General features: G+C 45.9%; 1 protein-coding gene across 1 annotated transcript in view; it reads left to right on the top strand.

Annotated features, from left to right (window-relative positions):
- adarb2 (adenosine deaminase RNA specific B2 (inactive)) overlaps positions 1-27,491 on the top strand; it is a 122,442-nt gene that overhangs the window by 80,800 nt on the left and 14,151 nt on the right. The window contains exon 4 of the mRNA XM_062479385.1: positions 14,990-15,104. Within this exon, the coding sequence (XP_062335369.1) occupies positions 14,990-15,104 (115 nt within the window). The remainder of the gene's footprint in view (positions 1-14,989; positions 15,105-27,491) is intronic.

Below are 27,491 nucleotides of genomic sequence, written 5' to 3'. Positions count from 1 at the left end.
GCCCCCCGTGTATCCCCGGACTAACTAACAGTCGCAGTGCGCCGCGCCACATCACGCCAGCCTGTCCCGCGAGGGGACCCAACTCTCACCGTTATGGATGTGCTGCCCTGTGCTCGCACGCGCTAGGATATTAGCTTAGTCCACTGAGCAATACAGAGGCAGACAGGGGTCGTGTTTGTAATGCATATTTTTACATGATATTTGTGCCACTGCAGTGTTTATATGTCAGGGCTGCTCTGTTTTTTTTTTTAAAGCAAATATAAACAGTTAATAAACAGTCCCCTTTCATTGCGTGATAGTTCAGCACAGTCCTGGTAACTTCCGTTACCGGTGTCTACACTCTCTCATGTCTACACTCAGTCAACCATCTGACCTGGCCCACTGCTACCTTAATGCAAGTTTTACCTGCGTTGTCATTGCAGGGTTATAAACTCGGCAACCTTTTGATCGCCTCGCTTCCTGCAGGGTGGGAGGTGTTAAACCATGCATACAGATGACAGTGTTTAAGCCAGTTTGGTAACAATGACTCATAATATGGAACCCTGACCCTGACTACTGTCAGACCACTTAAGGGATCAGATCTGAGCCAGTGCTCCCTAAGACGATGTCTGGGATCAGTGCAGTGATAGGAGGTAATAACACATTCATTTTCTCGCTCTGAACTTCGGCACGCAGTCGTGTGGGCGGACCTGCCGATGCTCAGCTCTGATTGGTTATACCCAGATGTTTTCGTAAGACAATATTATTTTTTAGAGACAAAAATAGATTTTTTTTTTTCTTTCATTACTCTTTTCTTTTTACAGTTCTTTCCTTTTTACATAACTTTCTCCAAGGTGTCTGTGAAGGAACTTTACTTTGTAGACTTTGCTTGTGATGTGTTCTCACACACACACACACACACACACACCTACGTCACTGCCTTGCTCACCTCTCTCTCTCCATCTGCACACACCTGGATTCCATTCGGCAGGTACACCGGAAACCCATTTCCCCTCCTCCTCCCCCTCCTCCTGCCCCTCCTCCTCCCCCTCCCCACAGGTGACCCTCAGGGCCGCTCGCATCCAGTCAGGAGAGCCAGCCGTCTGAGACGATGGGGGGACTGGCTCTCTAATGGTGAAACCCAGTGGTGTATGGAGGCTGGTACATTAGGATGAATGAGTAATGACCCAGTGCTCTCTGTTAAGGAGGGGGAGACTCCAGCAGGATTTCAGCGAGTCTCAGCCCCCTCTGGTGGGAAAAACCTCCACCAGCTGGGCGGCATCGCTCGGATTTAAAAGACGAGGCAGCGGGGAGGTTGTTTTAAGGGTGTTTGTGTTTTTCTCGCTGGTGATTTGTGGATGTTGAGGCGTGTGTTTTTACAGGTTGTTTTATCTTGGTTTAAATACTGTGTTAAATGTCATTGATGTGATGTCGTCTCCGTAGGAGGTTTTGAATTTGTCGAGTATTCAGAGTTTCACACGTTCGCAACAAACACACGGGTCCGCACACACCAAAACACACACAAGCGCACACAGTCGTTTTTAACCTTACCGCAAACGTTTACCGGAACTGCTTGTCAAACCTATCGTGTCTGTCGGGTTTACAAACGATAGGTCTCAAATCACGTCAGTTGATGCTCTGGGGCCATCTTGGCTGTTCAGGATCTAAAACTGATCGATAAGTCAAGATGACAAGGAGGGAGAGACACTTCAGCGTAACTTGTCCCTGGAGGAGGAGCTCATTACAGACACACTGATCTCTCTCTCTCTCTGTCCCTTTTTTCTCTCACTCTTCCTTTCTTTCTTGCTCTCGTGTTTTATTCTGTCTCTCTCGTGTGTGTGTGTGGACGTGAAGGGCCGAGAGATCGGTAGAGGGTCTCACCATTTAGAGGTTTTTCAGTACAATTGTTTGTTACAGTGTAATTCTGACTCGGCAGTCTTCACGAGATGGATTAGTATTCTGTGTGACGAGAGCAGGCGGCCTCCATCTTGTTTATATGCGACTGTGACGAGGCTCGTCCTGCTCAGGTATTTGCATTCACATGTACTGTGGGGTGAGAGGATCACATGATCATACAGCAGGGGAATGTACACTTTGCTTGGCAGAAAGGATCACACTGAAGAGCTTCTTCTGGTGAGGCCCTGTCTTGAGGGAAGTACACTTCGTCAGTTCAACAAACATTTTTGTTTACATGAAAGTTCAAACACAAGTATAGTACAGCACACACACACATTTATTCAACGTTTGTTTCTTCAGACCTAGATATACAACTTTACTTAAATTTGCAGTGCCTCGAGTCTAATTAAACGTTCAAATACAAGGGCTAATATGAAGTTATTTGAAACCATGTTAAATGCGTTAAGTATGTCTGCCTTGTCTATGGTGTATTGTGCGTCATTTGCTAGTTATTTACCCAGAGCTTGCATTTTCATCTTTTCTTAAAAGAACATCAGAAGAGGACCTTTTTGGCCTGTGTCCCACACACAGCCCTACTTCAGGCTTTTGTTAAGAAAGACACCATCAATATAACCCCAAAAAGGAAGTCATCAACTTGCATAACACACACAGTCACGGTATCAGTAAACACGCACAGCCACCACTGTCTTCAAACGTTAAACCTTAGCTGACATTACTACAACACTGACCAGAACATAAACACAACATTAATAAATCACAATCAGAACATGAATTTGAGGCACCCACAATCCCTTGCGCCAACAGCGAACAAACGACCTCTCCCTTGAGTCGCTGCAATATGAAACAAATGTCAGATGTGGTGTTGTTGGGGGTGCCCCCAGATCATCGCTTCATGATAGATGGCTAGCCATGGCTGTCGGCTCCACCTTCATTTCACTTTCAGATGCAATAGGAGCTCTGTCCATATCCAGCCACGACACAGCACGGTAGCTGACACCAATTAACCACTACTCCTCCATCTGAACTAAAACTGTATTTTTGTCCCTGCTTGGCAGACTGGCACGGGGCTTTTCTTTTCTAATGCCGGTGATGCCACCAAGCAATCTGTAAAAACAACATAAAAACAACAAATCTGATCACGTCTGTTTTCGGTCCCTTGGTTGCGGCGAGCAGGAGCGAGAAGGAACGAGTGTGCGGTTGGCAGCAAACGAGGTGGAGCGTGTGGTTCAAAGACTGGCACCGGGGGGAGTTGTTGTGATTGCAGAGGTCAAGCCCAAAACGGCAAAGCTTGATATCTTCAAGAACAGCAGATACGGCTAGCCACTGGGTATCTAGGCAACGGTCAATAGAAGAGTCCTCGCAGAGGATGCCACCGCAGAACTTCACAGAAGCCGTCTGAATGGTTCCTTCTGTTAAGGAACATGAAAAGGGATTCTAGATCCAACCCCCCCGAGATGTCTGAAGGCTGTGGTCGCTACATTTCCAGCTACTGCAAGAGGAAATCAAAACAACATTTGTATACAATTCTACTGGTTTTCGTGTCTGTTACTGATTTGATTTATCAAACGAAGATGAAAAAAAACTGTTGTTAGCGGAAAACATTTTAGCAATATTTGGACCACTTGTTTTTCAAGGAAGCAGTTGTCAGGCACAATAATTTGAACAAAATGTTCAATATTTACATAAAAAAAATCATGTTCTTTATGCGAATGCAGCTACCACACCTGCTACACCATTTCAATCAAATGGGTTTTTGTTTCTGAATGCTCATCCAGACCCCTAAAGAGATCATAGATACAGTCATGTGATGATTAAGGAGTCATCACATGACTATCATTTTCAGTCTTTCTTTTCTGTCTCCCTCCCTCCCACTGTCTCTCTCTTTACGCCTCTCGCTCCCTGCCTCCCTGCCTCCCTGCCTCCCTGCCTCTCGCTCCCTGCCTCTCGCTCCCTGCCTCCCTGCTCCCTGCCTCCTGCCTCCCTGCTCCCTGCCTCTCGCTCCCTGCCTCCCTGCTCCCTGCCTCTCGCTCCCTGCCTCTCGCTCCCTGCCTCTCGCTCCCTGCCTCCCTGCCTCCCTGCCTCTTGCTCCCTGCCTCCCTGCCTCTCGCTCCCTGCTCCCTGCCTCCCTGCTCCCTGCCTCTCGCTCCCTGCCTCCCTGCCTCTCGCTCCCTGCCTCCCTGCTCCCTGCCTCCCTGCCTCCCTGCCTCTCGCTCCCTGCCTCCCTGCCTCTCGCTCCCTGCCTCCCTGCCTCCCTGCCTCTCGCTCCCTGCCTCCCTGCCTCCCTGCCTCTCGCTCCCTGCCTCCCTGCTCCCTGCCTCCCTGCTCCCTGCCTCCCTGCTCCCTGCCTCCCTGCCTCCCTGCTCCCTGCCTCTCGCTCCCTGCCTCCCTGCCTCCCTGCTCCCTGCCTCTCGCTCCCTGCCTCCCTGCTCCCTGCCTCCCTGCTCCCTGCCTCTCGCTCCCTGCCTCCCTGCTCCCTGCCTCTCGCTCCCTGCCTCCCTGCCTCTCGCTCCCTGCCTCCCTGCCTCTCGCTCCCTGCCTCCCTGCCTCTCGCTCCCTGCCTCCCTGCCACCCTGCTCCCTGCCTCCCTGCCTCCCTGCCTCTCGCTCCCTGCCTCCCTGCCTCCCTGCTCCCTGCCTCTCGCTCCCTGCCTCCCTGCCTCTCGCTCCCTGCCTCCCTGCCTCTCGCTCCCTGCCTCCCTGCCTCTCGCTCCCTGCCTCCCTGCCTCTCGCTCCCTGCCTCCCTGCCTCCCTGCTCCCTGCCTCCCTGCTCCCTGCCTCCCTGCCTCCCTGCTCCCTGCCTCCTTCCCTGTGGTCCTCCTCAGATCACAAGCAGATTAATGAGCGATGTGTGAACAGCCCTCCCGGTCACTGGAGTAGCATCCTCCCCTCTTAGTCAATGAGATCCTCTCTCGTTAAAACCCCATTATCGCCCTTGTTGTTTCCTCTCCCTTCACGATGTTGCTCTGTGGATCTCTCTCTCTCTCTGTCTACTTCTCTCTCTCTCTCCCACTCTTTATCTCTCTCCCATTCAGAGCAAGCCCACATTCACAGCCACACACACACATATACACATTATCTCTCTCTCCTTCCCTCTCTCTCTTCCTCCATCCCTAGCTCTCCATCTCTTGGGGTAGGTCATGTTATCCTTTAGAAGGAGCCCCTGTGCTGGCCCTTTGATGCATAATGTATAAAGCCACTGATGTGTGTTTTACACAGTCTCTAACATTATCAAGTCATCCGAGCCATATCTCTTTCTTCATCTCCACAGGGAGGTCTAATCAAGGGGGACTGAGATCGGAAGGACTTAAACACTCTTCAGTCATTTCTCTCTCCCTCTCTCTCTCTCTCTCTCTCTCTCTCTCTCTCCCTCTATCTCTCCCTCTATCTCTCTCTCTCTCCCTCTGTCTCTCTCTCTCTCCCTCTATCTCTCTCTCTCCCTCTATCTCTCTCTCTCTCTGTGTCTGTATTACTTCTTCCTATCTCTTTGTCATTGTTCTCTCCTCCCTTTCTCTCTGTTTTCTTCATCCTCTTACCCTGTCCATCTCCCTCTTTCTCCTTTTACATGACTGGTAACGTGGTTTGTGATCACTCTGAAAATCATGAAATCATGCTCACAGGCAGAAGGTCAGAGTCAGACTGACGGATATTCAAAGTTCTGTTTCAACGTTCATGGACACAGGGTTTGTCTGGTTGCCAGGTTTCTCCAGTTGCCAGGTTTGTTCAGGTCTGTTTTCAGTTTTGTTGTCTCAACTGTCTTGTATGTTTGTTCAGATGGACAGAGCTGATGTAGGGTTTAGGGTTAGACCAGATCCACCATCAACCGATTAACATCTGCTTCTCATGGCCAGGATTCAAGCACTGAATTACGCAGCTTTCTGTGTTACTACTGTTATGATTGTCAATAACTTATATCACAGTAGTGTTCAATATGTCCTACTGTTAAATTCAGCCATCCAAATGAAAACATCAAAATCTTAATCATAATTTATACTGACAAGGCTGTGATCCTGTTTGGGGCTGTAAAACACACTGTGTCGTTTCCACAGCTGTGATACTGATGTTCCCGGTCATACCTGTGATGAAACATCAACCGAGCTGTCAAGGAACTGAGCTCTCAGCACATCTGCCCTGGCATGCTGACACCACAGAAGGTTAATGACGCTGTTCGTCTCTCCTCCAGCTCTCTAGGAAGCACTGAGGCACGCCGCAACACCAGGCCAGAGTGACAGTCACCTGCCACGTCCTCTCTCTACCTGCCCTGCCTGTCGGCTTCCTGTTCCCCGGCTGCCCTGAGCTGATGCCGTCGTAGCGTCCTGTCCTGCTGCCAGGGCCCGGTAGTAAGCATCGGCCTGTGATATGGATGGGCCAAATGGATTGACGTGATTTGGCAGCCTGCAGGGCTGCTCGTGGCTATGATATTGGAGACTTGGAACACCCTCAGAATATGTCCTCCTGTCCTCATGTCTGTCCCCACTGGTGGTGGGGGAGGAGGGGGGGGGGGGCTCTACCCCAAATAACTAGGTCATCTGGAGCATCTCCAGGGTGCGTTCATGATAAAGAGCCCAAACAGCCTCCACGTACCCTGGCTGAGGCCAGATCTTCTTTGGTCAGCCCCTCAGAGGCCCCGTGTGAAGTCCGAGGAGGCCTGTCTGTGTTCTCTCCTTCTCTACCTCCACAAGACAGACAGAATACCCTCTCTCTCCGCTTCTCTTTTTCTTTCTTCTTCATACCCTTTCATCCCGTTTTTTCCTCTTCCTTCGCTCTGAACATCAAGACAGTGGCTGGGTAGGGGAAGCAGGCGGCAATGGTGGCACGGCCCCGACCGATCTGACTGGCAACTCCCTGCTGGTGCAGCTAAAAGCATGGCTTGGCGGAAATCTGTTCTGCAGACTGCAGGGCCATCTGGACGCAGCGCACAGAAAGGTTGGACATGGTTGGAGGCGAGCGCCAGACCAAGGGAGGGGGGGGTGGGAAAGGAACAGGCGACAGCAGATCTGTGTACAGTTTGTCTTCCAGGGCCGTTTGTCACGCGACAAAGTCGTTGTTGTTTTTCATGTTCTGGCAAAACAAAGGGAACAGTCACAGCTCTACAAAAAAGGTGAAATATCTACATGTCTGTTCCAGTGATGGAGAGGGGACAAGAGAGAGAGAGAGACAGAGATAAAGAGAAAGAGAGAGGAACAGCACAGGTTACAGAGAACAAACAAGTGAAGAATATGTCTCGCTGCGGGTGTCTGGCACTTTGAGAATTTAGAAAAGCCCCCAAGGCAAGGTTCCTACCCACTGAATGGATATCGACTTTCAAAAGCCTCGCTCGCGCTTTGCCAGGCGCCATGGATGATACACAGACCGGGAGACACGCTATTAAAACCTGGAGAATGAATTGTTAAATACCTCTATAAAGAAATATAAGACATGGCCCATTTTTATGCTTCCATGGCTGCCCTGCTAGACCCTGATAAGGTGGCGGGGGTTTGGAAACAGAGAGAGTTAGAGAGAGAGAGGGAGGGAGGGAGGGAGGGAGGGAGACATTTGAGGCACGTGAATGCGTTCTCTTGAACCGGAGATTGTGGGTGACAGTGTCGTCAAGCGGGGAGGAGCAGCCAGTCTGTGCCACAGGGCCACTTGCTTCTGTACGACTGTGGCTTCCAACAGCCTCTCCTTCTGTTTCCACAGAGCAGTGTCTCTAATATAGACCATGTGGGAAGACAATCATCACCTATTCTCTCACTGAATGGAATTAGTTTAGTAGATCGGTTTACATTTACATTTAGTTTTACATTTACATTTAGTCATTTAGCAGACGCTCTTATCCAGAGCGACTTACAGTAAATACAGGGACATTCCCCCCGAGGCAAGCAGGGTGAAGTGCCTTGCCCAAGGACACAACGTCAGTTGGCATGACCGGGAATCGAACTGGCAACCTTCGGATTACTAGCCCGATTCCCTCACCGCTCAGCCACCTGACTCCCACTGGTTTAGTGGGTATATGTGGTCATTTTCAACTGGGTTTCAGATGTATTTGGGCGCGTGTGTGTTGACATTACACATGAGGTCACCCACTTCCTGAAACGTTGTTGCTCCGTGGAAACTCGTCAGGGTTGCTGAATTCCCCCTCTAACAATGTACTCTCAGAGGAGTGTGTGAGACTAATCATGACACACACACACACACACAATGAGGAGGTTTAATGTCCTTATCGTCGAATAATGGGAAAGTGACATTATTGTTAGTCCTCTTTTTTCCCACATTTACCCCTTACAAGTCAATGTAGTTTACCAGTCTACCTTCTACCCATAATAAAAAGACACACACACACAAACAAACAAACAAACAAACAAATACACACACTTCCCCCATCAGCCTCTCCTCCCTAGAGGAGCAAAGACTTCTGGGTCAGGGATCGGTGGAGAAAATTTCCCTGTTGACATTTGTGTTCCTGGCACAATATTGACTTGAGAGGACGGCAGGGCAACCAGGGAACCGACTGTGACATTCCCCGTTACCTTGGAGATAGACGCAGAGCTGTTGGCCGGCAGGTTGGAGGGGTATGTACTGAGGAAGGTCATTTTTCAGCTGTTTTAGTTTTTTTCTTTGTTCTGTATGTGTCTAAATAAATGTATTTCTAGAAAAACTTCTATATCACTTTCTTTTCTTAAAATCAAGCTCAGTATTGATCGCTGTAATAAATCCATCAACATTTATTTCAATTCCTAATCATTTCAATAAATTCCCCAAAATTCCTAATAATTTCATATATGATTTCCCAGGGACCAGGTTTTATTGGACATCAAGACACTTACCTATGAGTCTCTCTGTCTCTTCGCTTCGGTGTCTAACCCCCAATCTTCACAGCTGTCTGTCCGTCACTCTGACAGAACTACTCTATTCAGGCACAGTGTAACTGTAAGGCTTCTTTCTGATTGCACTAAAACATTGTGTTCCTTCTCTGATGGTTAAAAGTGATGCCCAAGTTCTGCTGATTCAGCCCCAGCAATGTTTGCCATTCTCAGAAGACAGACGTCTTGATTTGCAAACGTCCTTGTTAGTCGTGGAATATTATTTTTTCTACTTTCGGTTTCGTAATGTTTCTCAAATCTTACAAACGGACGAAGATAGTTCGGGCTCTATCAGTCAGCAAACACAACCAATCACACACTCACACAACAATTTACCATTCCAGTCTGTTTAAGAGGTAGGTACTCACACGCTCATCTGAAATCGCTGCCTTTGTCAGTGCGTCACACAATACTGTTCTGGTGTTGCCTCACCACACCATACTGTTCTGGTGTTGCCTCACCACACCATACTGTTCTGGTGTTGCCTCACCACACCATACTGTTCTGGTGTTGCCTCACCACACCATACTGTTCTGGTGTTGCCTCACCACACCATACTGTTCTGGTTGTTGCCTCACCACACCATACTGTTCTGGTGTTGCCTCACCACACCATACTGTTCTGGTGTTGCCTCACCACACCATACTGTTCTGGTGTTGCCTCACCACACCATACTGTTCTGGTGTTGCCTCACCACACCATACTGTTCTGGTGTTGCCTCACCACACCATACTGTTCTGGTGTTGCCTCACCACACCATACTGTTCTGGTGTTGCCTCACCACACCATACTGTTCTGGTGTTGCCTCACCACACCATACTGTTCTGGTGTTGCCTCACCACACCATACTGTTCTGGTGTTGCCTCACCACACCATACTGTTCTGGTGTTGCCTCACCACACCATACTGTTCTGGTGTTGCCTCACCACACCATACTGTTCTGGTGTTGCCTCACCACACCATACTGTTCTGGTGTTGCCTCACCACACCATACTGTTCTGGTGTTGCCTCACCACACAATACTGTTCTGGTGTTGCCTCACCACACCATACTGTTCTGGTTGTTGCCTCACCACACCATACTGTTCTGGTGTTGCCTCACCACACCATACTGTTCTGGTGTTGCCTCACCACACCATACTGTTCTGGTGTTGCCTCACCACACCATACTGTTCTGGTGTTGCCTCACCACACCATACTGTTCTGGTGTTGCCTCACCACACCATACTGTTCTGGTGTTGCCTCACCACACCATACTGTTCTGGTGTTGCCTCACCACACCATACTGTTCTGGTGTTGCCTCACCACACCATACTGTTCTGGTGTTGCCTCACCACACCATACTGTTCTGGTGTTGCCTCACCACACCATACTGTTCTGGTGTTGCCTCACCACACCATACTGTTCTGGTGTTGCCTCACCACACCATACTGTTCTGGTGTTGCCTCACCACACAATACTGTTCTGGTTGTTGCCTCACCACACAATACTGTTCTGGTGTTGCCTCACCACACAATACTGTTCTGGTTGTTGCCTCACCACACAATACTGTTCTGGTGTTGCCTCACCACACCATACTGTTCTGGTGTTGCCTCACCACACAATACTGTTCTGGTTGTTGCCTCACCACACAATACTGTTCTGGTGTTGCCTCACCACACAATACTGTTCTGGTTGTTGCCTCACCACACAATACTGTTCTGGTGTTGCCTCACCACACCATACTGTTCTGGTGTTGCCTCACCACACAATACTGTTCTGGTGTTGCCTCACCACACCATACTGTTCTGGTGTTGCCTCACCACACCATACTGTTCTGGTGTTGCCTCACCACACCATACTGTTCTGGTGTTGCCTCACCACACCATACTGTTCTGGTGTTGCCTCACCACACCATACTGTTCTGGTGTTGCCTCACCACACCATACTGTTCTGGTGTTGCCTCACCACACCATACTGTTCTGGTGTTGCCTCACCACACCATACTGTTCTGGTGTTGCCTCACCACACCATACTGTTCTGGTGTTGCCTCACCACACCATACTGTTCTGGTGTTGCCTCACCACACCATACTGTTCTGGTGTTGCCTCACCACACCATACTGTTCTGGTGTTGCCTCACCACACAATACTGTTCTGGTGTTGCCTCACCACACCATACTGTTCTGGTTGTTGCCTCACCACACCATACTGTTCTGGTGTTGCCTCACCACACCATACTGTTCTGGTGTTGCCTCACCACACCATACTGTTCTGGTGTTGCCTCACCACACCATACTGTTCTGGTGTTGCCTCACCACACCATACTGTTCTGGTGTTGCCTCACCACACCATACTGTTCTGGTGTTGCCTCACCACACCATACTGTTCTGGTGTTGCCTCACCACACCATACTGTTCTGGTGTTGCCTCACCACACCATACTGTTCTGGTGTTGCCTCACCACACCATACTGTTCTGGTGTTGCCTCACCACACCATACTGTTCTGGTGTTGCCTCACCACACCATACTGTTCTGGTGTTGCCTCACCACACCATACTGTTCTGGTGTTGCCTCACCACACCATACTGTTCTGGTGTTGCCTCACCACACCATACTGTTCTGGTGTTGCCTCACCACACCATACTGTTCTGGTGTTGCCTCACCACACCATACTGTTCTGGTGTTGCCTCACCACACCATACTGTTCTGGTGTTGCCTCACCACACCATACTGTTCTGGTGTTGCCTCACCACACAATACTGTTCTGGTTGTTGCCTCACCACACAATACTGTTCTGGTGTTGCCTCACCACACAATACTGTTCTGGTTGTTGCCTCACCACACAATACTGTTCTGGTGTTGCCTCACCACACCATACTGTTCTGGTGTTGCCTCACCACACAATACTGTTCTGGTTGTTGCCTCACCACACAATACTGTTCTGGTGTTGCCTCACCACACAATACTGTTCTGGTTGTTGCCTCACCACACAATACTGTTCTGGTGTTGCCTCACCACACCATACTGTTCTGGTGTTGCCTCACCACACCATACTGTTCTGGTGTTGCCTCACCACACCATACTGTTCTGGTGTTGCCTCACCACACCATACTGTTCTGGTGTTGCCTCACCACACAATACTGTTCTGGTGTTGCCTCACCACACCATACTGTTCTGGTGTTGCCTCACCACACCATACTGTTCTGGTGTTGCCTCACCACACCATACTGTTCTGGTGTTGCCTCACCACACCATACTGTTCTGGTGTTGCCTCACCACACCATACTGTTCTGGTGTTGCCTCACCACACCATACTGTTCTGGTGTTGCCTCACCACACCATACTGTTCTGGTGTTGCCTCACCACACCATACTGTTCTGGTGTTGCCTCACCACTGCAACCCCATTTTGTGTTCAGTCTTTCCTGTGCGTGTCAGGGAAGGGAAGGATGGATATTGAGTAGCTCTCTCCCATTGATCTCGAGCCCTAGTGTCATGTTGGGCTTCCCTGGCTGGGAAACAGCTGTCGTGAAGTAGAACCACACCACCAAAGATGAAGTGAACTCACTTGACAAATATGCTAAACAACCACCTGGATCAATCTGACTGAGAAAAAAATAGTTTGGATTTGGCAAACCAGGCCCTAGCCATTTGCACTTTTTATAACAACGGCATGTCAGACTGGATGAGGGGACCAAATAATTCCTGCCACATTACACTTAGAATGAGGGTGGAAAGAGGCTTAAAAAGACAGGGAGATGGATAAAGAATGAACACGAGCAGAAATAGACAGACTGCAGGTTAGAGGGGCAGAAAGATGTGGAGATGCAGAAAGAGAAATGAGAATGGCGATGTGCAGCGAGTGTCACATCCCCCCCTGCCAGGGTGTGAGATGTAGCTGGATGGATCGAGTCATCTCTCCACCCCGGTCGTCTGAGGGAGGAATTGATAGACTCTGACTCGTGGTTTGGCTGAGAGTCACGACCCATGTCTGTCCTGCATCATTCTCCTGCTCTGCTGAGGGCTGGCAGATAGGAATGAAGTGAGAAGAAAAGAGGAGAGGAGGGAGGAGAAGAGAAAATAAGGAGAGCGATGCATGGGGATGGGAGGACAGGACAGGGAGGAAGAGGAGGGAAGTTGTTGAGAGGAGTGAATGGAAAGGGAGACGGTGCTGTGTGGAGGAGCAGAGAGACAGAAAACTGGAGAAACGAAGGTACAGATGACAAGAGCAGAGGAGGCAAGCTGGGCTTCCTGCCAGCAATGATTACACCTTGACTCTGAGGGCCTGTCTCTCCTGCCTCTCTGCTCACCCCTCCACCCCTGTAATGTCATCAATAAAAATCGTTGGAGAGATGGAACCAAGGACATGACTCCGGGTTACGTTGTAACCTGAGAGAAAACACAGTCAGCTGACGCGGTCAAACATGATGAATTTCTTAGATGTCACGTTCAGAGCGAAGGCTTCAGTATTCTTAACGCTGTGTGGCTAACGCTTCACCAGCAGCAGTCATGACGCTCAAAAAGTAAAGAGGTGCTGCGTAGTACTGTCAAGATCTTAGATAGAATACAACTGACACTGAGTTCACCAACAAAGTTGGGCTCTGTGCTGAAGGCAGCTGACAATGCAGGGATTATGCAGTGTGCTTGTAAGCGCTTAAGCAACTCTAATATGCTAGATGCTTCTTTCTCAAAGGGAAGACAAGGGTGGGTCAACTGGGTGAGTCGCAGTTCAATCAACGCAAGTGAACTAATAATAACTAATAATAACTAAGAATAACTAATAATAACTAAGAATAACTAAGAATAACTAATAATAACTAATCCCTTCCTGTCTTTCACCCTCCCCCCCACTCTCATTCACCCCCCCATGTCTCTATGCTCACCATCTCTCTCTGTCTCTCTGTCTCTGTCTCTCTCTCTGTCTCTGTCTCTCTCTCTGTCTCTCTCTCTCTGTCTCTCTCTCTGTCTCTCTGTCTCTGTCTCTCTCTCTGTCTCTCTCTCTGTCTCTCTCTGTCTCTCTCTCTGTCTCTCTGTCTCTCTCTCTGTCTCTCTCTCTGTCTCTCTGTCTCTCTCTCTGTCTCTCTGTCTCTCTCTCTGTCTCTCTCTCTGTCTCTCTCTCTCTATCTCTCTCTGTCTCTCTCTCTGTCTCTGTCTCTCTGTCTCTCTCTGTCTCTCTGTCTCTCTCTCTGTCTCTGTCTCTCTCTCTGTCTCTCTCTGCCTCTCTCTCTCTGTCTCTCTCTCTGTCTCTCTCTCTGTCTCTGTCTCTCTCTCTGTCTCTCTCTCTGTCTCTCTCTGCCTCTCTCTGTCTCTGTCTCTCTCTCTGTCTCTCTCTCTGTCTCTCTTTCTTTTGTTCTCTCTCTCTCATTTTACATTTCAATGGGCTTTATTAGCATTAAGGAACAAATGTTCATATTGCCAAAGAAATGGTGGAATTACAGAAATAGTATTTATATTATTATTCTCTCTCTCTCTCTCTCTCTCTCCATGGTTCTCGTCATTGTCCTTTAAGCTATCAGCTGCTCTGTGGTGACAGCAGCCCTCCTCTCTGCAGCCCAACAGAACTGCTGGCAGGAGCCCTGGTGTGAAACCTGGATGATAATTACTACACACACTAACAGGCACTGGGGGTCAGGATGAGTTGAAACCAATGTGCACAGGTTGGCAACATCTGCTCAACACCCTGGGCTGTTAGAGGGAGGTGGATGGCTTATACAGTACCCAGTGTTCGATGAAGCTCTGTGTTTGCCTATGGGTCTGCAAGTGTGTGTTACTGACACTAAATGCACCAAATGCACAGATGGTTGTTCTGAATAAGCGTAACATATCTTCTGAACCATAAGCTTACCATAATGCTTTGGACTGATAGAATATTTCTTTATGATGCTTTATTATTATTATTATTATTATGTGTTTGTGTTGCTGAACTGGTGCTAGTTTGTCAGTATGCTGATCCAACTAAATCCTCTTTTTACTTCACTATCTTTTCCTCTTTGTCTGTCAGAGAAACCAATGAGGTTACACTTCCATCAGGACTACTGATGCTTATCTGGAATTAACTAAAATGAGTCTCTATGTTGTAAAGAAAGTTACAAAACCTTTTATTTTGAGGGCACCTTTAACACCCAATCTTTCTCCAGACTTCAGAGTCCTAGAGGGTTGACCCATGATTTGGTCGTAGAAATAATAACATCATATATAATAATATCCTGCAGTAAAAATCCAACTTGTGCTTTTCCATGTTTCCCAAGACTCATAAAGATATGATTGTGTCTTTCAGGACTTTGCCGATTCAATATTCCACTTGGTGCGGGAGAAATACCTGGAGCTGGTCCATAGCTGCAGCCCTACGCAGGCGCGTCACAAAGCCCTGGCAGGCATCGTAATGACCAGAGGTATGGCACATTTCATTGACTTTTATATATCACTGTGAATTATTGAAGTGGTGCAATATGCTGTATATGTAATCAGTAGAGAGATAGAGTCCGAGAGAGAGATAGAGGAACGTAGAGAGAGAGAGAGAGTAAGAGAAAAAAGAGAGGTGGCAGAGAGACTAGTGCTGGTATCTTTGTGTTGTAGCGGGGTTTGCTCGTTTAAGATTAGCAATACTTAATTTATAATAAAGTATGTAGTTCTTGGGGCACCACCTCTTATTGTTAAAGGGATAGAGGAAACCTTATTGAATAATATTTAAATAATAGCCTTCGTAATAATCAGTCTAATCTTAAAGTTGTGAATTCTATGAAAGTAGAGCAGATCAGATAACGTGAGTGATACGCGAATATTATACACAATGATTTATTTAGGAGAATGTAATTATAATGAACAAATACCAGATAAGTTATGGGTTAGTCAGAATAGTACAGTGGCTGGATGCAAATGAGGGCGAGCAACACAATGGCTGTGTAGAGCGTGTAAAGGGGGAAGGGAGAGAGAGAGAGGGGTAGAGGGGGACAGGTAGGCCTTTGTGGTAACAATGGACGAGCAAGGGCAACTGACTTAGCGAGGGTTAAGCTAACTCATTTGTAAAATACAATCAAACATCAACAATTTAATCACAACATGCCAATATGTCACAGGTAAGAAATATTGCAAATCGTAGTTACTTTTGTCGGTTTGAAGAAAGGTAGAGTCAATGGTTTCGTTATCGTCCAACGAAAATAGAACAACGGAATCTTTGGCCAAAGTTCCGGGCGCTCAGTGAATTTGCAGGTTGAGAGGAAAGTTTAGAAATGTAGCTAGCACTTCAGTTTAATCCTACGAACAAGCGGGGGTGATTGTACGTTTGGGGGTTTTATACTCCAAAGGAAAAGGGGGGGTCCCCGTGAAGGTGACCTCTTTCATTGGTCAGTTTTCCCCCACCTGGGCGTCGTCCTGAGATCTGCCTAGGTGTGAAGTGGCTGATAACTTTTCAGAGTTCAGCTATTTCAAATGTCCATGTATTGCTTATACTTCAGAATATAACAATACAACATTCGTAAATGGTTTTGTTAGTATGGTACAATCATTTTGATATCCAGATTGGCTGACTTAACTATACTTGAAGGGAAGTTATAATCAAACCTCAATTAAACAACGTTCTAAGTAAATGGGAAAAACACACATTATAACACATCAACTACTGTCATTGAAATAGTGTCCATGAGCCATGTAGTCCTTGAGAATATGTTTGTAAATCCTTTAAGAAAGTTATTCCTTGTAAATCCTTTGTTCTGATACTGTGGGCCGTGTGGCCTCTGTATCTGACCCCATGCTGGGTCAGAAGCTTTGAAGCTTCTCCTCTGGGAGAAGGACAAAGGGGGAAGACCCTTTCCTTGTCGGGGGTAGGAGAAGGTGTGATGGTACCGTGCTTTGTCTGTGGACTGTGCTACATATCCCCCTGCTGGCAACGTCCGATGATTCGACGTCGTCGGGCTGTTGGCACGTAAGAAGAGCAGAGAACAGACAAACACGACAGTACGATAGCACTTCTACTGGACACATTGGCATGAGTGGACTCTAAACAATGTAGGAATCAATGGGGCTAACTTGGGTCCTATTACTAAGTTTCTCTGGGCTAAGGTTTTATGCCTAAAAATGAAAGGAAATAAAAGGAAAAAGGAAAGGGAAAGAAAGGAGAAAGATTAAAATAAAATGATAGGAGTGGGAGTGGGCTTTGACTTCCTGGAGTCATAAACCTCATTTGTCAGGGACCAGGGTAGTTTGGTTATGAGGCGTTGTAGCCTATTATTTTGACAGTACCTCAAGGTCATTCATGTTGGGTTTTCTGGTAACAGATTAAAAAATTTGATAGATTGGTGGAGCCATATTTGTCTCATGATAGTATTTTCCTATTATTTTTGGTTTAAAGGAACATTCATTCTTGAACTTTGAGGCATTTTGGCTAAGGCACCTGTTGTGCACTTGTTTCGTCAGCAGTTTGACAGGGTCAGGTTGCTGGTATAAGGCCAGGCCAGGCCTCTGTGCATGGCCTGTTGTCCCCGCGAGTAGTGATGGTTTCTTCCGGGGGTTGTGCCAGCTTGTTGCAGCTGGGGTGCTTCTTCTGGGATGCTTCGTGGCCATAGTAGGTCTTCCTACTTTCTGCACTCTCATCCAGTTGGCATCATATGACTTCTTTTGGACCTGTGATGCTTCTCGTCTCAGGTGGGTTTCTGATGGCACCCGACGGTCATGGCGTTGTGTTGATTTTGTTTGAATCTTGTGTCTTGATGGGTGAGTGGCGTAGCTCTGGGGCGGTCTGGAGCGGCCATCTAACTCATGGATTCGGTCCTCTTCTGAGAGATGTGGATCAGACGTGGAATCTCCCCCCCCTTCCACTGTGAAGACTGTGTTCTGGGCTTCAGGGTGAGGCAGTGGATAGGGCTTCTCGACGTTTGTCCACATCTGGTTTCGTTTGAAGTCAATGAGGGGTTCCAGTCTGTTGAGTAGATCGTGTCCAATCAGCAGCTTTTCGGTCTCAAGCGGTGAGACATGGATGGGGTGGATTAGGGACATTTCCCCAAACGTTAGCTTCAAGTACAGCGTCTCTGTGACTGGAGCTTTGTTTTGGGTGAAGCTTGTGATGTTGAATTCACTATCTTCACTTTTAATCCATCTTCTGTTTGACCTGGCTATTCCTTTTAGCTGAGCGGCCAAGGTGGGTGCAATCAGGCAGATTTCTGCACCCGTGTCCAGCAATCCTTCGCAGGGCACTTCATCTTCAAGTGTGATGGGGACATAGCTTTGGTTAGCTCTTCCTTTTCTGGAAAGCTCACCCAGAAATGTGTGTAACTGTGGGGCTTGTTTGTGTGTTGTTGTTTCCGGAGGTCGTCTTCTTGTGGGTTTGTGGTGTTTTCGGGTCCTGTTCCCTTTCTTCCATCCAATGGGGAGCATTTGAGGTGTGTTTTCCGTGTTGGGGCCTTCTAGTCATGCTGGGTCTGACGGACGTCGTCCAGGGCTGTTGTGTTCGTTTTTGTACGGTGTGGGTCTTGTTGAGTGGTTTCTTGCGTGATAGGAGTGTTGTTTGTATTCATAGTTGTTGTCGGGTTGTCTGTTGTAATTGTTATGATATTGTTCGGGTCTTGTTGAGTGGTCTCGTGCATTATAGGAGGGTTGCTTGCAGGCGGGTCTGGGTTCGTAGGGTCTCTGGAGTTCTCTTCCTTCTAGTTGTAGGTGTGAGTCTGATTCCACCGCATGGACATTTGAGTCTTGGGATCGATTGTTGTTCGCCCATGATTTATATGCCATGTCCCTCAGCTGCAGAGCCGTCATGGTTTCCTGGTTCGCGAAGGTCGTCATGAAGGGTTTTATGGATTGGGAGAGGTTGTTGATGAACACTGACTTGAACATGGGAGTTTCTTCTCCTCCGGGTTGGTTTTCTGTTGCGAAATAGGCTTTCCGGAGCCTCTCATAGAATGTCTTTGGGTTTTCGTTGGCCTTTTGTTTTGTGTGCAGGGCGATAGTGCAGCAGGAGCCTTTACTTTCTGAGTGCCAAGCCTTGAGGGTCCGGCAAGCCATGTCATAGCTGTGGCGTTCTCCAGCAGGTTGCCTGTCAAGCAGGGCTCTGATTGAGCTGGAAGAGGTGTTCTTCAACAGGTACAGCTTGTCCGCGTCTGTAGCTGTAGGCAGGCGTTCGAGATTAGAGTTCAGTTGTTCTAGATACATCTCAATGCTCTGAGTGGGATTGTCTGGATCGAACTTCTCTATGTTCCTGCTAATTTTCAATAGCAGATCAAGTGACACTGCTGGTGGCAGGTCATGCATTTCCCATGCATTTTGTGGATAGGCTGAACGTGAGGGTTCATCATGGTCATCCCATCTGTTTGGGGCTGTGGTCTGACCGCGACGTTCAGGTTGGAATTGTAGCTCCATTTTCTGGTCATACAGTCTTCTGCTCTGCTGTTCCACATCTTCTGTTCTCCTCATCCTTCGTGGATTCGTGTCAGCTTGGTACAGAGATTGGCTGGGAGGGGATGTATCCCTATATGGTCTTCTTGTTTCGTATTCTGAGTGGAGCGGTGCTTCAGGTGATTGCAGCTGTCTTGGGTTTTGGTTTCTTGAATGCCGATCTACTTCTCTGTCGTCTCTTCCCCACCTTCGGTTGGTGTCGGGGTCTTCTGTGGACTGGATTGTGGCGTTCGCCTTGTTCAGCTTACGAATGGTAGATAGCAGTTCATTTCTTGTTTCCTGTAACTCCTCCTTCATTGTCTCCCTGTCAGCTGTGATGTGTGAGAGATCTTGGTCCAGGTGTTGGAATTTTGTGTAGAGAGTGTGCCATTCTTCTTTTTGGTGGTCGTAGTCTGCTACTTTTTCATTAGCTTCATCCAACATCTTAATAGTGTTTTCCATGAGGGCGGTTGAGTCCTTTTTGCTTTTCTGAACCCCCTGCATTTCTTCTTTTAGGTCTCCCAGTTCCGTAGCGAGTTCCTTGTTCTCCTGTTGAAGTGTTTCCCGGATATCTCGTTCAGTTTCTTTCGCCTTGAGGGCATCCCTGAGGGTTGTTTTCTGTTCCATTAGCTGTTGTCTAGCTCTGTCCAGTTCTCCAGTCAGGTCACTGGTTTCTTGTTCCATTAGCTCCCGTCGGTCCTGTTCCTTTTCCTTTTCTTTGAGGGCATCTTTGAGGGTTATTTCCTTTTCCATTAGTTGTGTCTTAGCTATTTCCAGTTCTCTTTGTGCCATTTGCTCCCGTCGGTCCTGTTCCTTTTCTTTTTCTTTGAGGGCATCTTTGAGGGTTATTTCCTGTTGTATTAGCTGTGTTTCCTGTTCCGTTAGCTGTGCTTTAGCTCTATCTAGTTCAACAGCCAGGTCGCTGGTTTCCTGTTCCAATCGTTTCCTGTGCTCTTGTTCTCTTTGTGCCGCCTTGAGAGCATCCTCTCGATCCTGGAGAGCCTGTGTCCATTGTGTGTTGACTTTTGTTATTGATAACCTGAGTAGTGCAGCATAGTTGAGACCGAGGCTGGATAGGCATTTGACAATTTGGGATTTGCTCAATATTTGGCCTACATTTTCTATGACCACTTCTTGAGTTTTCCTGGTGATCATATCGGAATTTAGATCGGTCAGCGTTTCCACATATCTTGGGTTTTCTTTTTCGGATAGGTGGACAATCAGTTTCTCAGCTTCCGTGAGGTGAGACATGTTTGGTTCGGCTACTGGAAGTTATTAACACAATGCTATTGTGATAATTGTTGATAGGCACTTTAGTTTTGTAGTGGTTCTCTTTTTGGCAGTAATATATATACTTTTCTTTTCCTTTTTTTTTTTTTGTTTACCAACTTAATATTAAAATTAAAATCAGAAGTTAATATTCAAAGATTAACAATCAAAAACTGAGATTAATATTCAGAAATTAAAATCAATATTAAAGTCACCATCCAGGATCAAAGATTCAGAAAATAAATAAAATTGTTTACCAAATTAATATTAAAGTTAAAATCAGAAGTTAATATTCAAAGATTAACAATCAAAAACTGAGATTAATATCCAGAAATTAAAATTAATATTAAAGTCACCACCCAGGATCAAAGATTAAAAAAATTGTTTATCAAATCAATACTAAAATTAAAATCAGAAGTTAATATTCAAAGATTAACAATCAAAACTGAGATTAATATTCAGAAATTAAAATTAATATTAAAGTCACCTTCCAGGATCAAAGATTCAAAAAAATTATTTATTCTTTTAGGCCTATATTAAATCTTAATTTCAGTAATCTTGTTATAGTATCTATAAACGATTAGAGAATTTAGATTGAGTAGCTGTTGATTTGTTTTAGCCTAAACTGGACTGAGAAAGTACAATGTATTTAAATACTATAGCACATTAAGTTAGCCGGTTTATCTTGTAGAATCAAACAGATAATGAACTAAATTGTTGCTGCATCTATAATGTAGCTTTAATTTGGGCAAGGGTTTTACATTCACCTCGAATTGAATGCAAAACAGTGAAGCTTCTTTTCGAAAAGCTAGTTTATCAATTTCGGAATTGTTTAACAATATTGTGGCAGTACAGGCTGCGTTGTTCGGCTACTTCCAAACAAAAGTCCTTTTGGACTGATCGCAGATAGAGTGGGCAAACTAAAAATAATACACTTTACGTTTAATTATTATTTAGCGATTGTTGTTAAAGTTGTATATTGATGAGGGGTAAATAGGATTACAGTTCAGTATGGTCAACAGCGCTGATATTCTGACAACTTCCACTTTTAAGTGCGCGGAATGAAAATCAAATTACAGGTCTTTGTTCACGAAAGGTAACTATTTCCGGTTAAGCAACAATAAAGGTCCTTAAATAAGCAGCTTCTCCTGTCTCAATAATTATTTTACTGTTACTTTACTGATTCTAGAGGTTGAGTGTTTACATTAATGTTGAATTACATGCAAAACAAAGTGAAGCTTTTTCCGAAAAGCTAGGTTAATCAATTTACCAATTGTTTAACAAGGTAGAAGCATATAGCTTAAAGTAGAGAACTGCGTAGTCTCCTTCAAAATCAAAGTCCTTTTGGACTGATCAATGTCTGTTATCTACCTCTAACTAGACAATGGCAACTTATCAGTTGCTTGGTTGATTTACTCAACCCAAATGGCCAACACTACTATAATACACCTTTCCGAAGCGTGTATGGTACCAAAATAGTAGTGTTGTGACTCTATAAAAAGGTTCTTATGCCTTCATTTAGAAGCGCTGCCTTTGTAGTTTCACAAGATGAAATGAGACGGGTCGCAGTGTCACTGCGCACGCGCGTACCTCCGCTCAAGTCTAGCTTTTCCGAAGCTAGTTAGTTACACACAAACAGCCAATTGTTCACGACAATGACAATTCAATGAGTACACAGCACAGTATTCAAACAGTGTTTAAAACCGTAGCTATCTGGGGGAATAGTTAAATACAACGGAGCGTTAATTTAACCAAAAGGGTGGGAGGGAGGGTTTCAGACGGAAAATGTATCTCCGTTATAGATCGCTCATTTCAATCTGTTTCAAAGCCTCTCACGGGGCTCCAATATGTAGCGGGGTTTGCTCGTTTAAGATTAGCAATACTTAATTTATAATAAAGTATGTAGTTCTTGGGGCACCACCTCTTATTGTTAAAGGGATAGAGGAAACCTTATTGAATAATATTTAAATAATAGCCTTCGTAATAATCAGTCTAATCTTAAAGTTGTGAATTCTATGAAAGTAGAGCAGATCAGATAACGTGAGTGATACGCGAATATTATACACAATGATTTATTTAGGAGAATGTAATTATAATGAACAAATACCAGATAAGTTATGGGTTAGTCAGAATAGTACAGTGGCTGGATGCAAATGAGGGCGAGCAACACAATGGCTGTGTAGAGCGTGTAAAGGGGGAAGGGAGAGAGAGAGAGGGGTAGAGGGGGACAGGTAGGCCTTTGTGGTAACAATGGACGAGCAAGGGCAACTGACTTAGCGAGGGTTAAGCTAACTCATTTGTAAAATACAATCAAACATCAACAATTTAATCACAACATGCCAATATGTCACAGGTAAGAAATATTGCAAATCGTAGTTACTTTTGTCGGTTTGAAGAAAGGTAGAGTCAATGGTTTCGTTATCGTCCAACGAAAATAGAACAACGGAATCTTTGGCCAAAGTTCCGGGCGCTCAGTGAATTTGCAGGTTGAGAGGAAAGTTTAGAAATGTAGCTAGCACTTCAGTTTAATCCTACGAACAAGCGGGGGTGATTGTACGTTTGGGGGTTTTATACTCCAAAGGAAAAGGGGGGGTCCCCGTGAAGGTGACCTCTTTCATTGGTCAGTTTTCCCCCACCTGGGCGTCGTCCTGAGATCTGCCTAGGTGTGAAGTGGCTGATAACTTTTCAGAGTTCAGCTATTTCAAATGTCCATGTATTGCTTATACTTCAGAATATAACAATACAACATTCGTAAATGGTTTTGTTAGTATGGTACAATCATTTTGATATCCAGATTGGCTGACTTAACTATACTTGAAGGGAAGTTATAATCAAACCTCAATTAAACAACGTTCTAAGTAAATGGGAAAAACACACATTATAACACATCAACTACTGTCATTGAAATAGTGTCCATGAGCCATGTAGTCCTTGAGAATATGTTTGTAAATCCTTTAAGAAAGTTATTCCTTGTAAATCCTTTGTTCTGATACTGTGGGCCGTGTGGCCTCTGTATCTGACCCCATGCTGGGTCAGAAGCTTTGAAGCTTCTCCTCTGGGAGAAGGACAAAGGGGGAAGACCCTTTCCTTGTCGGGGGTAGGAGAAGGTGTGATGGTACCGTGCTTTGTCTGTGGACTGTGCTACAGTGTGCACCTGCAGACCTCTCATATATACTCCCACATTGAATTATTTACCACCCATCCCTGAAGGAGAAGGAGGTAGACATGAGACCTACAGCATGTCAGTCATCCTAGCCAACACAGGGATCCACATGCTTAGCTCGCTTTGACAGTTGCTCTGCTGGTTCTCCGTGTCAAAAAAGTTTCAATTGGGAAACCAACGACAACGACTTTGAGCTTAATAGATTTTTTCTGTTTGTAGAGTTATAAATTGGTTTACTACATCATTAATGTCAGACACTGTGAATCATGATCCTGTTTTACATACTGTTTAGACTGCATATATTTATTTATGTTTTTTCCTTTATTTAAATCCTACTCAAATGTTAAGTATTCAAGCTCTCCGTCCTCATCTTGTGTATGCATCCTGCTGCACAACTACACACGCAGACACACACTGACACACTGACACACACACACACACACACACACACACACACACACACACTGACACACACACACACACACTAACACACAGACACACACACAGACACACACACACAGACACACACAGACACACACACACACACAGACACAGACACACACACACACAGACGTGGCCATCTTTATCTCCGTTCCCGGCCACAGACTGAGGGAAGGGTGGGTCAGTGTGGATTGGAATCTCAGTGGTCTTTGGAGAGCAGCAGCTCATCAATTTAGACTTCACTGAGACCCTGCCCGCCTTGACCTAATCCAATTCCTCTTCTTCTCCCACCCTGTCTCCAAATAATTGCTTCTGTTTGTTTATTAATAGGAGTGTTATCTTCAAAGATCCAGACGCAGGCTGTCTGAGTGTGTGGCGGTTGCCAGCAGTGGTGACGGCGTAGCTAGGGAGACAGGAGACTTGACAGAAACACTGGGGGCTCTGTATCCCTCTCTGAACATCCACGGGCCGACTCAGTCGAACGCCGCCTCTGGAATGTTAATGGATGTCCGGCTTTGAACCAAAGACAGGCTGGTTTCCCCTCTTCAGTGCCGCTCCCTGAGGACCACGCTGCAGGCCTGCAGCTGGCTGGGCCCCCTCCGGGGTTTAGTAGGAGCGGGAACAGGTCCACGTGTGTGTTGGAAGAAGGTGTGGAAAATCTGATTTTGAATCCCAGGATGTAGCGAGGTCAGTTGGGGGTTGGAGATGGGAAAGGATGTTGGGCTCTTTTTTCAAAGCTGATGCAGTTTATGATCAATGCACCTTCTCTGTTTGTTTGGAGGAAAAATATTTCCAGTAACTGGAAATATTGAAAACTCAAGCCCGTTTTCAAGTAACTTGTGGTGGGAGATTAGATTAGATTGTTACAGCAGTTTGAAATCTGAATGTCTACATTCAAAAACAAGAATTTCTTTCTTGTTATCTGTAGTCTAGTCTAGTTTCAAATAGCATGCAAAAACCCTGGCTCTTCTTGATATAACCAATTTGAGCTGTTGGGTTATATTTTTTCCCTCAGATGAGTTCCAACATCTAGAAATGACAGAACAACATATGAAGGATAATTTCCTGAGGCTCATTTAACCTTAATAGCATGTAAATGAGATCACTGATGTTGACCTTGAGAGTTTGTCTGACTCCCGATTTGAACGCTAATTTGATAGTGCTTAGATATGATGGCGTACTTATTACAAAACACATTTCGGTCTATTCTACACCGATAAAAACCGGAGAGCTGGGGGATTTTTTTTATTTTATTTTTTATTTTTTATAAAGCCTGCCTTTTGAAAAGGCCAGATTAAATAATTATTTAGTTTATGGAGTTTACATATCATTTAATCCATTATTCAGTAACATAGCTTGGGCTTCCTCACTTACAAGAATATTTTACGATGACTGCCTCATGAACGAATTGACCAACCGCCTTTCATCTTGTCATGTCAAATCTCATTTAGAAAATGCTATCTTGATGGTGGCTATTAACATTTCTTCAGGCCATCATGAATGTAGAAATGTACCAGGAAGTACATTTCACATAGCTTCTCTATGTAAACATCTTAAATGACTGGTGTTTAGGAGGGCAGTGTAGTGTATGGCAGGGTAATGTAGCATGGTGGTGAAAAGGGCCTGTCTCCCTGCATCTAGTCCCAGGAAGGGGCCTTCAGGGCTGGGCTGGACTGGGCTGGGGGTAATGGACCCTAGCTCCAGATGATCTGGAGAACGCAACATGTGAGCATTTTAGAAAACTTGAGTTACCAAAACTTTTAGCGTTTTTTTCAAATATCTCATAGTTCAAATAAGATAAGACTTTATTGATCTCATAGTTCAATTGGTGCATTGCATATTACAATGAGCCAAAGTATAAAGACAAAGCAAGTAATTAGAGAGTCTATAAAAAATGAATGTACAGTGATGCATGACTGGGTTTATGAATCCGCACTAGTAACATACAACAATCGATTTTGATTTGTCTTTGAAGACTCCAGTCATCTTTTTTGGATGAATCTTCATCTTTCGAACGGTTTCTGACTGTGTGCTGCACCGCTGTAGATGCTCTCACCAGACCTGGGCCAGACGCAGCTGTAGACACTCTCTTCCTGAACACCCGTTGCCTTTGACTCGCTTAAATCTTCACCAATCAACAGATGCGTTGGGGTGGGAAGACAGCCTGCAGTGTTTAGCCGGTGTGTCTATGATGTTGCAACACTCTCCTTTTGTACCCAGCGATGCCTCTGATTATTATCTAGTTTAAAAGTAGTGTTGCCCACAGGCTTTATTTGACTCTCTCTTTCTTTTTATTTATTTCTCTCTCTCTCTCTCTCTCTCTGTAGTTCTCTGTTCTCTCCTCTCCTGCAAACTGGGGGGAAAACCTGGGCATCAATTTCACGGAGGGAAAAAGAACAGCTCGAAGAAATTATCCTCCGCAAAATTGATCTAAACAATCGCTAAGTGGAACAGCAGAGAGAGGGAGAGAGAGAGAGAGAGGGAGAAAGGGATCGAGAGAGAGAGGGAGAGAGAGAGATAGGAAGAAAGGAGAGTCCATTGAGGAAGAGAGAAGAACCTCTGTAAACTTGTCTTAGAGAGGCATGACAGACTCAGGGTGATGTGGAGTACATCTGATCGCCCGGGACTAGATCCCTTGATGTGCATTACACCTCAGGTGGCTCACAGTCAAGGCTGCAGGTGTATCAAACAAAACTTATTGTTGTATAAACATAGTGTTGGTTGGTTGTTTTAGTTGTGGTGCTGTCCAGTTGCCTCCACTATAAAATACTCTGAAACAGTATCATTGACAGTCAAACCTTTTCAGGCCTTCTTTGAAATAAATGTTGTTGTACTTTCTGCGTGCACTACTTGTATGTTGACTTGGATAAAAGTGATAAAAGGAATTAGATGTCAAATGTAATGCCACAGTCCACTGTGCATGCAGGTATCTCCTATGAATATACTGTATATCCCCATGTCTAGAGCTCTTCTATATAAATACTGTTTATAAGCTCATGTCTTGCCAAGCATCTAGGCAGTGCTTATGGTGAGAAAGTGGCTGCGACGATTTCGACAGGCCGTGCCTTTAACCCCATCTCAATATGAGCTCTTATTATTACAGACATACCCATCCCTCCTCCGTTCCCTCTCCCCCTCTCCTCCTCTTCCTCCCTCTCCACCCCTGCCCATGGAGGTGCAGGTGGGTGAGATCCCGTCACCACAATACCATCTGGGCCCAGGCTGATAAAAGATCATATGTAGCCCCTGTGTCGCCCGCAAGTCCGGCAGACGCAGTGAACCTTGAATTTGAGAGGCGATGGAAGCGATTTGTGACGGGAGGGGGGCTGAGCTGAGCAGAGCTTGTGGATAAGCGTGCTGAGCTATCCTTCTCTGTCTGACGCACACACACTCACACACACACACACTCACACACACACACACACACACACTCACACACACACACAATCACACACTCTCACACACACCCATGCTTTGTTCTGTCCAGAATCCTAGAGATTTTTTGCCCCCCAAAATATTGTCTGACTTCACTCGTCTGAGATGA

The sequence above is a fragment of the Osmerus eperlanus genome, chromosome 15 (assembly GCF_963692335.1).
Source record: "Osmerus eperlanus chromosome 15, fOsmEpe2.1, whole genome shotgun sequence".
Lineage (NCBI taxonomy): Eukaryota > Metazoa > Chordata > Actinopteri > Osmeriformes > Osmeridae > Osmerus > Osmerus eperlanus.
Note: the sequence above shows the minus strand (reverse complement) of the source record. Positions and strands in the feature narration are given on the sequence as shown.